At 37.9% G+C, this 18,150-nt stretch overlaps 1 protein-coding gene across 2 annotated transcripts in view; it reads right to left on the bottom strand.

Moving 5' to 3' along the window:
* cwc27 (CWC27 spliceosome associated cyclophilin) overlaps nucleotides 1-18,150 on the bottom strand; it is a 66,571-nt gene that overhangs the window by 42,125 nt on the left and 6,296 nt on the right. For both annotated transcript variants that reach the window (XM_062057356.1, XM_062057357.1), the window contains exons 9-11: nucleotides 17,032-17,111; nucleotides 16,910-16,940; nucleotides 16,739-16,851 (exon numbers count right to left, since the gene is read on the bottom strand). In XM_062057356.1, coding sequence (XP_061913340.1) covers nucleotides 16,739-16,851; nucleotides 16,910-16,940; nucleotides 17,032-17,111 — 224 coding nt within the window. The remainder of the gene's footprint in view (nucleotides 1-16,738; nucleotides 16,852-16,909; nucleotides 16,941-17,031; nucleotides 17,112-18,150) is intronic.

Genomic DNA, 18,150 nt, shown 5'->3' with positions numbered 1-18,150 from the left:
GGCGGATGCGTGCATTTTTTCAGGACTTATGCAGATCACAAATACAGATCAGCAGGTACCATGTACGAAAAGTTGCTTTTGCATAATATTGCGAAACAAAATGGCAGATAATATGTCTTACCTTATACACACACCATAATAATACTCCTATGTTGAAGACCAGTACAATCCATCAAGCGGTCTGGCTTCACAGCTTACCAAAGTCCAACTTAAAAGATTTTGATAGATTTTTGAGTGCCGTGTGTAATGTTCTATATTTTCAATGGAAAATATAAAATGTTGGTGTTGTTTACTTGAGTCATATTGCAGTCTACACGTACCTCTCATGTGTGACTGCCATCTACTGGTCACACTTATCATTACACCATGTACCAAATAAAACAGATTCGAGGGCGGTAAGCACAACCAGAATTATTCGGTACATTAGGCGCACCGTCGAGTTTTGAGAAAATGAAAGGATTTTAAGTGCGCCTTATAGTCTGAAAAATACGGTATTTAACATTTCAACATTTTCAAACTATAGGAATGATTCAAATGGTTAGAATCTGCACACTGACTTTTAATACATAACAATTTTATACAATGAGTTTTTATAAACTGAACTTTTATACATAGAATTTTTTTACACTGAATTTTTACATTAACTTTCTATACATTTTAATTTTCATGGGTTGTATTTTTTTAACACAATATTTTTTTCACACTGATTTTTTAAACACAAGCATTTTACTAACACTGATTGATTTTTTCCCAGTGAAATTGTCAGCATAATTTAATGTAAAAAATTCAGTTCACAAAATTCAAAGGCAAAACATTTTTGACATAAATTCAGTGTCAAAAAAAAGCTTTCGTAATAAAAACACAAATTAGCCTCTATATCCCGGGCCCGTCTGTAGTGGAAAAGTTGGGCCCCGAGGTGAAAAAGGGTAAGAACCCCTGCTTTACATGCTAACTAGTTTTGCACAAGTAAACAAGCTTCACGACTGCTTGTATCGCACATTTTATTGGAAAGTTTAAATGCAAGTTGATTTATAGTACCCCTTTTATTTTTACAGCTGCCTTTTTTAATGTCAAATCTACATATGAAAAAGTTAAGTGTGATCTGGCCTTTTACTAAATAAAATAAATAAATTATATTAATGGAAATAAATATATAAAAATAATAATATTAAAATAAAATAAATACTTGTAAATAAATATATAGAACTAATAATCAACTAAATAGATAAACATAGTTAAAATAAATTTAAAATTTTTTTTTTGAATTAAATATATAAATACAAATAATACAGTACAATAATAATACTGTAAATATAATAACAAATCATATAAAATAAATAATTACATCAAATAATGAGTAAGAATAAATGGATAAATAAAATAAAAACCTACATATGAATTTATTATTTTAAAAAGTGTCATCTGGCCTTTTACTAAATATAAATAAATTATATTATTGGAAATAAATATATAAAAATAATAATATTAAATAAAAATAAATATATAGAATTAATGATAATAAACTAAATACATAAAAATAGTTAAAATAAATTAAAACAAATAATATTGAATTAAATAAATAAATACAAATAATACAGTACAATAATACTGTAAATATATATATTTTTTAAAATAAATAATGAAATCAAATAATGAATAAAAATAAATTAATAAATAAAATAAATATCTACATACTGTATGTATTTATTATTTAAAAAAGGTTAAGTGTGATCTGGCCTTTTACTAAATAAAATAAATACATGATATTATTGGAAATAAATATATACAAATAATAATATTAAATAAAAATAAATATATAATAGCTAAAATAAAAAAATATTGAATTAAATAAATAAATAAAAATAATACAGAACAATAATACTGTAAATATATATATATATTTTTAAATAAATAATTCAATCAAATAATAATGAATAAAAATAAATGAATGAATAAAATGAAAATCTACATATGTATTTATTATTTTTAAAAAGTTAAATGTGATCTGGCCTTTTACTAAATTAAATAAATAAATGATATGAATGGAAATAGATGTATAAAAATAATAATATTAAATAAAATAAATACTTAAAAATAAATATACAGAATTCATAATAATAAACTAAATACATAGTTAAAATCAATAAAATTATATTGAATACAATAAATAAATAAATATAAATAATAAAGTACAATATTAATACTGTAAATATAATAATACAAATAATTTAAAATAAATAATACAATACAATAATAATGAATAAATAAAATAAAAATAATAAAGTTAATTAAAAAATTATAAAAAATATATAAAATAATAATAAATGAGAATACATGAATTATTATTCTGTTATTAATGGAAAAGAAACCTGATTAATCTGAGCGTATACAATCTAATGTTCTTTGTGAGTAGATAGGCAGGAAGTAGAGACGCAGCCATGCAGGCGTCCCTAAAGGGAGATATATAGTAAAAAAAAAAATAAAAAAAAAGGGGGTGGGGGGCTCTGAAGCCTTTTTTAAGAGATTGTGCAGCCGTCTGCTGTCCCTCTCGGAGTCAAATTAAAAAGGAGTGAAAGCCAAAAAGAGCTGCGGATAATTAACTTCTCCAAAAGAAAGCATAGGAGTCGACTGGCGGCGGGCCAACGAGTCTCTGGTGATTCCAGAAGACGCGAGAGTCTGGCAGGAGTCTGAGGCTGACACAGGAATTTTACACAGCCTTAAAATAGCCAGCGATGACTCCATGCCTCCTCAAAAAACTTTTTTTCTGAAATACACTCGGCACTTTTGGACTCCTACGAATTCTCGCTTTACGGCCTTGGAGTGAGAAACAAAAGTGTTCAAATAATGAGTTCGGATTTTTGTCGTCGTTGTTGTTGTTGAAGAAGTTAACTCAACACCTCGCTGCCAACGTGGAGCAAGAAGACCGCAGCTTCTGGTCTAATGACGGAGCGAGTGATGCGGACCGCTGTGCTGCAATAACAAGATGGCTGGGTGAACTCGCCTCGGGGGGGCACTCCGCGGCTTCGGGCCCCGGGCCAAGCAGAACTTGTGCGCCGCGCGCAGGCCAGCAATCCAAACCTCAACGCAGGAATTTGCATGACTCTGCACAGCCGTCCAGACCGGCGCTCACAACCCACCGGGTTTTACAACGCCGTCTGCCTCCCCTGACCGCCATGATGCCAGACAGCCAAGCACCTACTAGTGCACTTTTTATAGAGAGTGGAGCCTCTAAGATGGAACTGTAGTAGTCATTTTATTCCAGACCCAGGGGGATCCGTATCACAAAAGAGAAAAACAAAACCCAAATAAAAGAAATACAAGCAGAAAAAATAAAAAATAAAAAAAAACACTCCACAATAATATAATATAATAACGTAGCCCTAATAGAGCGTTTATTACGTGGGAAACAGGGGTGTCCAAAGTGTGGCCCCGGGGGCCATTTGTGGCGACACATTCTGCTGTCAAAATTAAGGCAACACGGGAAGAACGTTACATAAAAACCTAAATGGCCCAAATCTCTCCACCCAAAATGAGCCGGGACAATCAAAATGACCAACGTCCTGTGCATATTAGAGTATGTGGTCTTTGATCAACATATCCATATATTTCTTCCAAGATATGGTGAGTAGACTTCAGAAAAAGTTGTCGCTGGTGGAAAATATTGGAGGTTAATTTATTACATCTTTATTACGAAAGCATTTTTTTTTTTACACTGAATTTATGTTACTGAATTTTTTGCGTTTGAATTTTGTGACCTGAATTGATTTTTTTTACATCAAAACAATTTTATTGAAAAAAAAATCAGTGTTTTAAAATTCAGTGTAAAAAAAATAAATCTTTTTTTAACACTGAATTTTTTGCGTTTGAATTTTGTGACCTGAATGTATTTATTTTTTATACTGAATTTATGTAACTGAATTTTTTGCGTTTGAATTTTATGATCTGAATGTTTTTTTTTTACATCAAGACAATTTTATTGAAAAAAAAAACAATGTTTTAAAATTTAGTTTAAAAAAATAAATAATTTTTTTTACACTGAATTTATATAACTGAATTTTTTGCGTTTGAATTTTGTGACCTGAATGTTTTTTTGTTTTTTTTACATCGAGACAATTTTATTGAAAAAAAAATCAGAGTTTTAAAATTCAGTGTAAAAAAAATAAAAAAATCACTTTTTTTACACTGAATTTATGTTATTGGATTTTTTGCGTTTGAATTGTGTGACCTGAATTTTTTTTTTTTACATCAAGATAATTTTATTGAAAAAAATGTTAGTGTTTTAAAATTCTGTGTAAAAAAATCACTTTTTTTAGCACTGAATTTATGTAACTGAATTTTTAGAGTTTGAATTTTGTGACCTGAATTTTATTTTTTTTTACATCAAGACAATTTTATTGAAAAAAATAAATCAATGTTTTAAAATTCAGTGTAAAAAAAATAAATCACTTTTTTTACACTGAATTTATGTAACTGAATTATTTGCGTTTGAATTGTGTGACCTGATTTTTTTTTATTTTTTTTTACATCAAGATAATTTTATTGAAAAAAATTTCAGTGTTTTAAATTTCAGTGTAAAAAAAAAAAAAACAACTTTTTTAACACTGAATTTATGTGACTGAATGTTTGAATTTTGTTTGAATTTTGTGACCTGAATTGTTTTTTTTGTTTTTTTTTTACATCAAATGACAATTTTATTGAAAAAGAAATTGAATTTTAAAACACAGATTTTTTTTTCTATGAAATTGTCAGCATAATTTGTTTTAAGTTCACAACAAAATTCTAACGCAAAATATTCAGTTACATAAATTTCATGTCAAAAAAAGGTTTTGTAATAAGGACACAAATTAACCTCCATGGAATATAGTTCATTATTATTGTAAATATTATTATCCATATTTTCTGGACTATAGAGCATACTGGTATATAAGCCGCACCCACTAAATAAAAATAAATTAAAAAATCCATATATTAGCCGCACTAAGGCGCAGATATATACTTTGTGAAATGAGTTATTTGAGTTATGGGGCGGCGTAGCTCGGTTGGTAGAGTGGCCGTGCCAGCAACTTCAGGGTTCCAGGTTCGATTCCCGCTTCCGCCATCCTAGTCACTGCCGTTGTGTCCTTGGGCAAGACACTTTACCCACCTGTTCCCAGTGCCACCCACACTGGTTTAAATGTAACTTAGATATTGGGTTTCACTATGTAAAGCGCTTTGAGTCACTAGAGAAAAGCGCTATATAAGTATAATTCACTTCACTTCCCTTATTTACACAGAAATATTTTGTACATTTTTAATTGTTTCTAAACGGTGTCTCTAGCACGGCAGTAAAACGGCTGATCAAACAAAACAGAAGTAGAATATTTTCCCCAAAAATATTTCAAAATGGAATAGCTGATGCTAATTAATTGGAGCCTTAAATATCTCAATAATTCATAACATTGATTTTGATTCATTATTATTTTTTGAGCAATGACAGTTGTAAAGAAAAAACTGCTTTTTCCTGATACGTTTTTGTGTCCTTTTTAATAGTGTTTTAGAATATGTTGCAGGTCGTGAAGAAATTAGCTGTTTATGTATTTATTTTAAATATATATATATATATATATATATATATATATATATATATATATATATATATATATATATATATATATATATATATATATATATATATATATTTTTTTTTTTTAAATGTAATTAAAAAAAAAATTTTTGGGGGGGGGTCTGTTTCTCAGTACCTGTATTATGGTTTCCCTATCAAATGAAGAAATAAATATTATTAAAAAATAAATAAAAATATACAAATAAAAAATAGCTGCAAGCCGCAAAATGGTTTTGACACCCCTGAACTAATCCAAAGATTAGTTGGATTGGTGTCAGCATACAAAATGTATAATTCAATTGTTTTGTATGATAGACAATGTATGAGTGTAAAAATATTTGAATCACTGTAAAACTAAAAAACTGTGGAAGGTAGAGCGTGCCAAAATCTGGAGAAGAAGAAGAAGAAGAATAAATAGATTAATTTTGGTGTAGAAAATCATAAATTAACCATGCTTTGGAACACAAGCACAACTATGGAGGAGCTTGTCTGAGAAGTAAAAGATGTTCATATGTTGTTAATATTCAGTGTTTTATTGTTCATAGTTAATATTGTAAATCCCACTTTCTTTATGTTTATGTACATTTTGGGTGTCCCATTCAGTAAAAAACTGTACAATTCCATTCCGTTTTTTTGAGGTGGTCTGTTGTTAGAATTCTATGGGACATTGTGACTTTTGGTATTAGTGTTCCTGAAAAAAAGGGACCCCAACACACATACTGTACAGCACATTTGTACAGCTAAATGTGTACATATCATTCATACACACATACACTTTGGCCCCCCAGACACATGTTTTTCTCTCAATGTGGCCCCCCCGAGTGAAAATATTTGCCCAGCTCTGTTCTATATGGAGAAAAAAGAAAAAAAAAAAAATATATATCAAAGTTATTCCTTCCTTGAACTCGGTTCTCGTGACTTAGACGCAGGTCAAAGTCTGACGTTTGGTACGAGTTCAGAGGCCAGGAAATGTTTGTCCAACTCCAAACTGTACAACCTGAGAGCGTTCGCTGCATATCTGAGACGTGCACGTCTGTCTGGAAGCCTTTCCAGCCAGCCAGCCAGCCAGCCAGCCAGCCAGCGAGCACCCCATGCGGGGTCGACGTGCTGCTCTGGGCCCTGAGTTCTGTAAACCTGGCAGCTTCCAAACATACACAATCCTGCAGCCAAGCGCTGGATTATCTCAAGTGGTTTTCCACATTCACACACACACACACACACACACACATGCACGCACACACACAACACACACACACACACCCACACACACACACACCCACACACACACACACACACACACGGAATAACTTGAGGATCTCTGCGAGGCCTCAGTGTGTGAGCGTGTGTCCATAGAAGCCAGGGAAGTAATAATAATATAATACAATCTAATAGAACATGATATCAACTCGGGTTGTCAAAAGTATCGACACTTTGATACCCGGTTGATAACAACGGGCAAAAAACTACATCGATATCGGCTTTTTTCAGTATCGTCGGTACTGAACACTGAACAGCACTTTTTTCCTCGGCGTGAAAAAGAACACCTGGTGTGTTTTTAAGGCTTGCATGGATTTCTTTACTAAAAAAATGACGTACGCTCAAACCGTTGAGAGCCCCAAAGGGACAAGCAGTAGAAAATGGACAGATGGATCCCAGTCAATGTGAAAGTGGCTGGCCACGCCCCCTTATGAATACGCAAATCACATGTAAATGTGTACATTCCCTCTCTGACAAGGACTGGGGGGTGCTTCAAAAGAGTGCTAGACATAAGTTCCAGGATATAAGTCTACTTTTTTCCTACGCTTTGAACCCTGCGGCCTATAAAGCGGTGCGGCTAATTTATGGATTTTCCTTGGAGCAAATAGTTTTCATTGAACACATACAAAGACACTTAAATGGTTTGCTATTGTTTGTGCTACAGCACCATCTTTTGGACAAGTTGGCTGGGTGAACGCATACAAGTGCTTACTGCTGTTTAAAGCATTGCACTATAAGTAGAAGTGCCGCCCTGTTTTCTAGCCGTCCGTAGCGTTTCTACTCGTATGGATTCTCCATTCATCACTCCAAGCACTTACTTACTAAACCGTCCCGTGTGTGACGTCTGTAGGAGTGTTTTTGTACGTGTTATCATAATGTAGAGAAGCTAGCGTTGTTAGCAATAGCTAATATGCTAACACGTTTACGAGTGTCTGTGTTAGTATTATTAACTTGCAATGGCATTCTTTCTGTATTGTTCCAGTTTCACAATATCCTCAGTAAATTCACCAAAACGTCACCGTGGAGGTATTGAGTCTGTTTAGCTGATTGGAGAGCTAGCTTGCGCAGGTAGTGGGTCCATGACCATGACTTCTGTTTTGTTTCATCAGCCGTTTTACTGCCCTGTTACAAACACCGTTTGAGGCTTGTAGTCAATATAGGGAAAGCAGTTTTTTTTCTTTCTAAAATTTAGTGGGTGCGACTTATATACCAACGGGCTTTATAGGCCGTAAAACACAGTAATAAGAAAAAAGTGGTACTACATCGGGAAGAAGAAAGGTGTACACGGCCAAAGCAGGCAAGCGGACCCTCGATAAAGTAGTGCTCACCCCCTTTGAAAAGATAGTATAAATGTAATTTGTGTAACTTAAAATGTGTTCATACAGTAGCCTGCTCACAGCCAGATTCCAGTTCCATGAGAAAATTATGGAATATTTGGTTTGCAATCTATTAACATTGAAAAATAGCCGCATATTAAAAATGATACAGACAACTTTGACTCCTGTTTGATAACTAAATTTATTATTACAACGCAGGGGAGCTACTTATTGACACAGAGAAGCCCAGACTTCCCTCTCCCTAGCCACTCCGTCCAGCTCTTCCCGGGGGGATCCCGAGGCGTTCCCAGGCCAGCCGGGAGACAAAGTCTTCCCAACGTGTCCTGGGTCTTCCCCCTGGCCTACTACTGGTCAAACGTGCCCTAAACACCTCCCTAGGGAGGCGTTCGGGTGGCATCCTGACAAGATGCCCGAACCACCTCATCTGGCTCCTCTCCATGTGAAGGAGAAGCGGCTTTACTTTGAGATCCTGTCGGATGGCAGAGCTTCTCACCCTATCTCTAAGGGAGAGACCCGCCACCCGGCGGAGGAAACTCATTTCGGCCGGTTGGACGCGTGATCTTGTTCTTTCGGTCACAACCCAAATATCATGACCATAGGTGAGGATGGGAACGTAGATTGACCGGTAAATTGAGAGCTTTGCCTTCCGGCTCATCTCCTTCTTCACCACAACGGATCGATACAGCGTCCGCATTATTGACGCCGCCGCACCGATCCGCCTGTCCATCTCACGATCCACTCTTCCCTCACTCGTGAACAAAACTCCGAGGTGATTGAACTCCTCCACTTGGGGCAAGATCTCCTCTCCAACCCGTAGATGGCACTCCACCCTTTCCCGGGCGAGATCCATGGACCCGGACTTGGAGGTGCTGATTCCCATCCCAGTCGCTTCACACTCGGCTGCGAACAAATCCAGTGAGAGCTGAAGATCCTGGCCAGATGAAGCCATCAGGACCACATCATCTGCAAAAAGCAGAGACCTAATCCTGCAGCCACCTAACCGGATCCCTTCAATGCCTTGACTGCGCCTAGAAATTCTGTTCATAAAAGTTATGAAAAGAATTGGTGACAAAGGGCAGCCTTGGCAGAGTCCAACCCTCACTGGAAACGGGTCCGACTTACTGCCGGCAATGCGGACCAAGCTCTGACACTGATCATACAGGGAGGGGACCGCCACAATCAGACAGTCCGATACCCCATACTCTCTGAGCACTCCCCACAGGACTTCCTGAATGCCCTCTCAAAGTCCACAAAGCACATGCAGACTGGTTGGGAAAACTCCCATGCACCCTCAAGGACCCTGCCGAGACTATAGAGCTGGTCCACAGTTCCACGACCAGGACAAAAACCACACTGTTCCTCCTGAATCCGAGGTTCGACTATCCGGCGTAGCCTCCTCTCTAGTACACCTCAATAGACCTTATCGGGAAGGCTGAGGAGTGTGATCCCACAATAGTTGGAACACACCCTCCGGTTCCCTTTCTTAAAGCGAGGAACCACCACCCCGGTCTGCCAATCCAGAGGTACCGCCCCTGATGTCCACGCGATGTTGCAGAGTCTTGTCAACCAAGACAGCCCTATAGCATCCAGAGCCTTAAAGGGAAACTTCGGTTTTTTTCAACCTGGGCCCTGTTTTCATAATTTTTTCTGTATATGTGAGTGCTGGATAAAACATTTTTTGAGGTCGCGCCAGTATTGAGCAGGGCAGGCAGCCTCCAGCCCAGCTAACGCTCGTACACAGGGCAACTGGCTCTCGTCAAAATTCGGCCTATAAACATGCATTTTTTTCACACTGACAGGCTCAGATAGTTACAATGAGTGTCCGACAACATACTAGAAAGGAGAAATTAACGTATGTCTCTACCTTTAGCTGGAGATCGCTGTTTGTTGTGAGCTGTGTCCAAATCTCACCACGCTACAAATCTCGTTCCGAAATCTCGCGATAACTCGCGACAAAACACCGGTGGAAAAACAGTTACCTGACTGAGGTGAAGAGAGATGACTGAAGTGATTTTCTGTTGGATTACCGAAGACTGTTATTTTAGTTTTATAGAAAAGTTTGTTTGTTTGTCTGTCATGGCTGAATTTTTGCCTGATGTGGACGATTTGATTTGTCGCGAGTTATCGCGAGATTTCGGAACGAGATTTGTAGCGTGGTGAGATTTGGACACAGCTCACAACAAACAGCGATCTCCAGCTAAAGGTAGAGACATACGTTAATTTCTCCTTTCTAGTATGTTGTCGGACACTCATTGTAACTATCTGAGCCTGTCAGTGTGAAAAAAATGCATGTTTATAGGCCGAATTTTGACGAGAGCCAGTTGCCCTGTGTACGAGCGTTAGCTGGGCTGGAGGCTGCCTGCCCTGCTCAATACTGGCGCGACCTCAAAAAATGTTTTATCCAGCACTCACATATACAGAAAAAATTATGAAAACAGGGCCCAGGTTGAAAAAAACCGAAGTTTCCCTTTAAGGAACTCCGGGCAGATCTCATCTGCCCCCGGGGCCTTGCCGCCGAGGAGCTTTTTAACTACCTCGGCCCCGGAAATAGGAGAGCCCACCACAGATTCCCCTGACACTGCTTCCTCATAGGAAGACGTGTTGGTGGGATTGAGGAGGTCTTCAAAGTATTCCCTCCACTGATCCACAACATCCGCAGTCGAGGTCAGCAGAACACCATCCTCACCATACAAGGTGTTGACAGTGCACTGCTTCCCCTTCCTGAAGCGGTGGATGGTCTAGAATCGCTTCGAAGCCGTCCGGAAGTCGTTTTCCATGGCTTCCCCGAACTCCTCCCATGTCAGAGTTTTTTGCCTCCGCGACCGCTGAAGCCGCACACCGCTTGGCTTGTCGGTACCTGTCCGCTGCCTCCGGAGTCCTTTGAGCCAGAAGGACCCGATATGACTCTTTCTTCAGCTTGACGGCATCCTCTCACCGCTGGTGGTTCTCGGATTACCGCCACGACAGGCAACAACCACCTTGTGGCCACGGCTCCAATCGGTCGCCTCGACAATAGAGGTACTGAACATGGTCCACTCGGACTCAATGTCCAGCGCCTCCCTTGTGACATGTTCTTCCGGAGGTGGGTATTGAAACTCTCTCTGACAGGAGACTCTGCCGGATGTTCCCAGCAGACCCTCGCAATGCGTTCGGGCCTCCCAGGTCTGTCCGGCATCCTCCCCCACCATCGCAGCCAACTCACCACCAGGTGGTGTTCGGTAGAAAGCTCCGCCCCTCTCTTCACCCGAGTGTCCAAAACATGAGACCGCAAATCCGATGACACAACTACAAAGTCGATCGTGGAACTGCGGCCTGGGGTGTCCTGGTGTTTGTTATGGACAATCTGTGACGAGCACAAAAGTCCAATAACAATAACTACTTAAAACAATGCATATAATTAATAATGACATCAAATTCATACATTATTATTCAGTGTTACTCTGATGGCAGCCATGTGGCCCTCATTGAAAACCAGTTTGACACCCCTGCTCTGTAGTGACAACCCAGTTTACAAAATAGATGACATCATTCCTGTTGTGTCGCTACATAAAAGCACACACAGTTCTCCAAATGCTTCGCAGCACCCATTGATTGAGCCTTGAATAGGATTTAGGTCTGGATTCTGGCTGCACTTTCCGTTTTCTTTTTGTAGCTGTGGACGTAAGCTCGGGGTCACCGTCATGCTGGAAAGTGGAATCTTGTGTGCAGGTGTAGCGACTACTGCTGTGGCATTGACAAGACTTGAAAGGCCCGATGGATGGTCCATGGTAGGGTGTTTCACACACACACACACACACACACACACACACACACACACACACACACACACACACACACACCGCACACACACACACACACACACACACTCCCCCCCATACAACAATGTCCCCTTTGTGCAGGACTAACAGTGTACTTGCAGTCTGATGTGTGATGTCCTGCCAACACACACCACTGTGTTGGCTTACACTTCTTCTAGCAAAACTATCTCTGCTTGTCTTTAACAAGCTTGGCTGTCAGTCCTGTCAGCACACACACACACACACACACACACACACACACACACACACACACACACACACACACACACACACACACACACACACACACACACACACACACACACACACACACACACACACACACACACACACACCTTATCTGATTAGCACTAATGAGAAGAGCAGGCTTGATGTTGCTAACTACCTGTCGAAGAGACAACTGCTCGCTCTATTCTCATCCGGTCTTTCTTTTCTTTTCTTTTTTGAACACCACACTTTATATCACCTTTCATGCACCTGTGCCACCACCCACACAGTCACCAGGAGCGCCAGGAAACATGCTGTGCGCATCATCATCTTTTACCCACCCCCCAAAAAACCCACTTTCTTGCGTTTGTCATGTGTTGCCCACTGCATGTAAAGTAAGTATATATATGTACTGTATGTATGTGTGTGTGTATATATATATATATATATATATATATATATATATATATATATATATTGCCTCCTATAGTGGTCTTAGGCCACATTGTATATTGCATATTGTGTATATAGTGTTGTTTTTGTATATTGTGTGGTTTCTTCTTTTTTTTAAAAAAATGCAAAGCACCTCAGGGAAGCAATCTAAATTTCGTTGGACCTGTACCTGTACATGCACAATGACAATAAAGATCATTCATATATATATATATATATATATATATATATATATATATATATATATATATATATACACACACTACCGTTCAAAAGTTTAGGGTCACCGAAACAATTTTGTCGAATAGCCTTAATTTCTAAGAACAACAATAGACTGTCGAGTTCCAGATGAAAGTTCTCTTTTTCTGGCCATTTTGAGTGTTTAATTGACCCCACAAATGTGATGCTCCAGAAACTCAATCTGCTCAAAGGAAGGTCAGTTTTGTAGCTTCTGTAACGAGCTAAACTGTTTTCAGATGTGTGAACATGATTGCACAAGGGTTTTCTAATCATCAATTAGCCTTCTGAGCCAATGAGCAAACACATTGTACCATTAGAACACTGGAGTGATAGTTGCTGGAAATGGGCCTCTATACACCTATGTAGATATTGCACCAAAAACCAGACATTTGCAGCTAGAATAGTCATTTACCACATTAGCAATGTATAGAGTGTATTTCTTTAAAGTTAAGACTAGTTTAAAGTTATCTTCATTGAAAAGTACAGTGCTTTTCCTTGAAAAATAAGGACATTTCAATGTCTAATGATACTGTCAATGAGGGATTTTTAATCACTGCTATGTTGAAATTGTAACTAATATTGATACTGTTGTTGATAATATTCATTTTTGTTTCACTACTTTTGGTTTGTTCTGTGTCGTGTTTGTGTCTCCTCTCAATTGCTCTGTTTATTGCAGTTCTGAGTGTTGCTGGGTCGGGTTTGCTTTTGGAATTGGATTGCATTGTTATGGTATTGCTGTGTATTGTTTTGTTGGATTGATTAATGAAAATAAAAAAATAAAAATAAAAAATAAAAAATTTTAAATAAAAAAATAAAAAATCGATTTTTTAAAAATGAGAATCGATTCTGAATCGCACAACGTGAGAATCGCGATTCGAATTCGAATTGATTTTTTCCCACACCCCTAATATATATATATATATATATATATATATATATATATATATATAGATATATATATATATATATATATATATATATATATATATATATATTAATATATAACTTTATTAACATGTTTACCTTTTGTAAATTACTTTAGTAAAATAGAAGGAACTGTACGCTTATTGGAGGACATTTAAATGTTAAATATCTGTCCAGCTTTGCACACGTAAACACGCTGCAGGACTGCTTGTATCGCACATTACATAAATACACAAGTAAAATACTGCAGGACAGCTTGTATCGCACATGATATCACACAAGTCAACACGCTGCAGGACTGCTTGTATCGCATATGATATCACACAAGTCAACATGCTGCGGGACTGCTTGTATCGCACCTGATATCACACAAGTAAACACGCTGCCGGGCTGCTTGTATCGCACATTATATCACACGCAAGTAAACATGCTGCAGCACTGCTTGTATCCCACATTACATAAACACAAGTAAACACACTGCAGGACAGCTTGTATCGCACATGATATCACACAAGGAAACACGCTGCCGGGCTGCTTGTATCGCACATGATATCACACACAAGTAAACATGCTGCAGCACTGCTTGTATCGCACATTACATAAACACAAGTAAACACACTGCAGGACAGCTTGTATCGCACATGATATCAAACACAAGTAAACACGCTGCAGGACTGCTTGTATTGCATTTGATCTCAAACACAAGTAAACACGCTGCAGAATCGCGTGTATCGCACATGATATCACACACAAGTCAACACGCTGCAGGACTGCTTGTATCGCACATGATATCACACACAAGTAAACACGGTGCAGCAATACTTGTATCACACAAGATATCACACACATGTAAACACACTGCAGCAATGCTCGAATCACACATGATATCACACAAGTAAACGCGCTGCAGGACAGCTTGTATTGCACATGATATCACACACAATTAAACACGCTGCAGGACTGCTTGTATCACACATGATATCACACACACAAGTCAACACGCTGCAGGACTGCTTGTATCACACATGATATCACACACACAAGTCAACACGCTGCAGGAATGCTTGTATCGCACATGGTATCACACACACAAGTCAACACGCCGCAGGACTGCTTGTATCGCACATGATATCACACACACAAGTCAACACGCTGCAGGACTGCTTGTATCGCACATTTGACATGTAAGCAGATATCATCCAGTACTTGAGATATCGATCCAATTTCAATATTGGATCAGGACACTCCTAATATGTATCATACTTAAGTCTTATAGTTATACATACTGTATTCAAAATCAACATTTGATTGATACATATTTCAAATAAATGTCATTACAATAAAAACAAATACATTTTCTTTACATAATTTATCATATTGAAATTGATGAGTTTTATTATTAGTCAATTTGTCATGTCCATCCATCCATCCATCCATTTTCTACCGCTTGTCCCCCTTGTTGAAATATGATACAATTAAACATGAATGTTAAATATATAAAAAGAGTAGGATTGATCAACTAAATAAATGATTTAAATAAAATGTAAGTTCTGCCTCATATAAAGAGAGTACAGTACAGTACAACAGTGCCCCCAGCTGGGCACCAGCATGTATTACATTAAGATTAAAGATTAAAGTACCAATGATTGTCACACACACACTAGATGTGGTGAAATTTGTCCTCTGCATTTGTCCCATCCCTTACATGTAGTACAGCATGTATTACAGCATGTATTACAGCATGTACTACAGGTATTACAGCATGTATTACATCATGTATTACATCATGTATTACAGCATGTACTACAGGTATTACAGCATGTATTACATCATGTATTACAGCATGTACTGCAGGTATTACAGCATGTATTACAGCATGTACTGCAGGTATTACAGCATGTATTACAGCATGTATTACATGTATTACAGCATGTACTGCAGGTATTACAGCATGTACTACAGGTATTACAGCATGTATTACATCATGTATTACAGCATGTATTACATCATGTATTACAGCATGCATTACAGCATGTACTACAAGTATTACAGCATGTATTACATCATGTATTACAGCATGTACTGCAGGTATTACATCATGTATTACATGTATTACAGCATGTATTACAGCACGTATGACATCATGTATTAGAGCATGTATGACATCATGTATTAGAGCATGTATGACATCATGTATGACAGCATGTATTATAGCATGTATGAAATCATGTATGACAGCATGTATTACAGCATGTATGACATCATGTATGACAGCATGTATTACAGCATGTATGACATCATGTATTACAGCATGTATGACAGCATGTATGACATCATGTATTACAGCATGTATGACATCATGTATTACAGCATGTATGACAGCATGTATTACATCATGTATTACAGCATGTATGACATCATGTATTACAGCATGTATGACATCATGTATTACAGCATGTATGACAGCATGTATTACAGCATGTATGACAGCATGTATGACAGCATGTATGACATGTATTACAGCAGGTATGACATCATGTATGACAGCATGTACTACAGCATGTATGACATCATGTATTACAGCATGTATGACAGCAGGTATGACATCATGTATGACATCATGTATTACAGCATGTATGACATCATGTATTACAGCATGTATGACATCATGTATGACATGATGTATTACATCATGTATTACAGCATGTATGACAGCATGTATGACATGTATTACAGCATGTATGACATCATGTATTACAGCATGTATGACATCATGTATTACAGCATGTATTACAGCATGTATGACATCATGTATTACAGCATGTATGACAGCATGTATGACATAATGTATGACAGCATGTATGACATCATGTATTACAGGTAGTAGTAGTATCACTGACCTGCGGCTGCTCTTCTTCCTCGCCGCCTCTTCATCCTCCTTCTCTCTCTCCACCACCTTCTCGCCTTTCTGCAGCTTGGCTCTCACCATCTCGCTGGTCTTCTCACCCTCCAGCTGCAGGAAGACGGCCATGATGCACCCACACACCCGAGACTCTTCAAGTCTGACTTACCTCCGATTCATCCCCAGACGCCTTCTCGCCTCTTTGAGGGAGAAAATATTATAAATAAATATATCTATATAAATATATTGAAAGGTCAAACGCTAACTTTTGAGTCTTCATGGTTTTCTTACTTTTCCACCACGGGAACAGAACTGAGTCTGGGGTCGTCCTTCAGCAGGTCATGGCTGCTCTTGCTTTTACCTTTCAGGCTCTGAGGAGACCACACACAACATGACGGATACGGGCATCGCTCTGATATCAGCAACAAAAAACAAGTATCGAATGATATCGACTTGAATGTAAAATGTGCGACACAAGCAGTCCTGCATTGTGACTACTTGGATGTGATATCATGTGTGATACAAGCAGTCCTGCAGTGTGATTACTTGGGTGTGATATCATCTGCGGTACGAGCAGTACTCCAGTGTGTTTACTTGTGTGTGATATCATGTGCGATATAAGCAGTACTCCAGTGTGCTTACTTGTGTGTGATATCATGTGCGATACAAGTAGTACTCCAGTGTGTTTACTTGTGTGTGATATCATGTGCGATACAAGCAGTACTCCAGTGTGTTTGTGTGGGATATCATGCTTGATACAATGTGTTTACTTGTGTGCGATATCATGTGCGATACAAGCAGTAATCCAGTGTGTGTACTTATGTGAGAAATGTGCGATACAAGCAGTACTCCAGTGTGTTTACTTGTGTGTGATATCATGTGTGATACAAGCAGTACTCCATTGTGTTTACTTGTGTGTGATATCATGTGCGAAATAAGCAGTACTCCAGTGTGTTTACTTGTGTGTGATATCATGTGATACAAGCAGTACTCCAGAGTGTTTGTGTGGGATATCATGCTTGATACAATGTGTTTACTTGTGTGCGATATCATGTGCGGTACAAGCAGTACTCCAGTGTGTGTACTTATGTGAGAAATGTGCGATACGAGCAGTACTCCAGTGTGTTTACTTGTGTGTGATATCATGTGTGATACAAGCAGTACTCCATTGTGTTTACTTGTGTGTGATATCATGTGCGAAATAAGCAGTACTCCAGTGTGTTTACTTGTGTGTGATATCATGTGATACAAGCAGTACTCCAGTGTGTTTGTGTGGGATATCATGCTTGATACAATGTGTTTACTTGTGTGTGATATCACGTGCGATACAAACAGTACTACAGTGTGTGTACTTCTGTGTGATATGTGCGATACGAGCAGTACTCCAGTGTGTTTACTTGTGTGTGATAT

The sequence above is a fragment of the Entelurus aequoreus genome, linkage group LG08 (assembly GCF_033978785.1).
Source record: "Entelurus aequoreus isolate RoL-2023_Sb linkage group LG08, RoL_Eaeq_v1.1, whole genome shotgun sequence".
In the NCBI taxonomy this organism is placed as follows: Eukaryota; Metazoa; Chordata; class Actinopteri; order Syngnathiformes; family Syngnathidae; genus Entelurus; species Entelurus aequoreus.
This window is presented reverse-complemented; position numbering and strand designations above follow the sequence as displayed.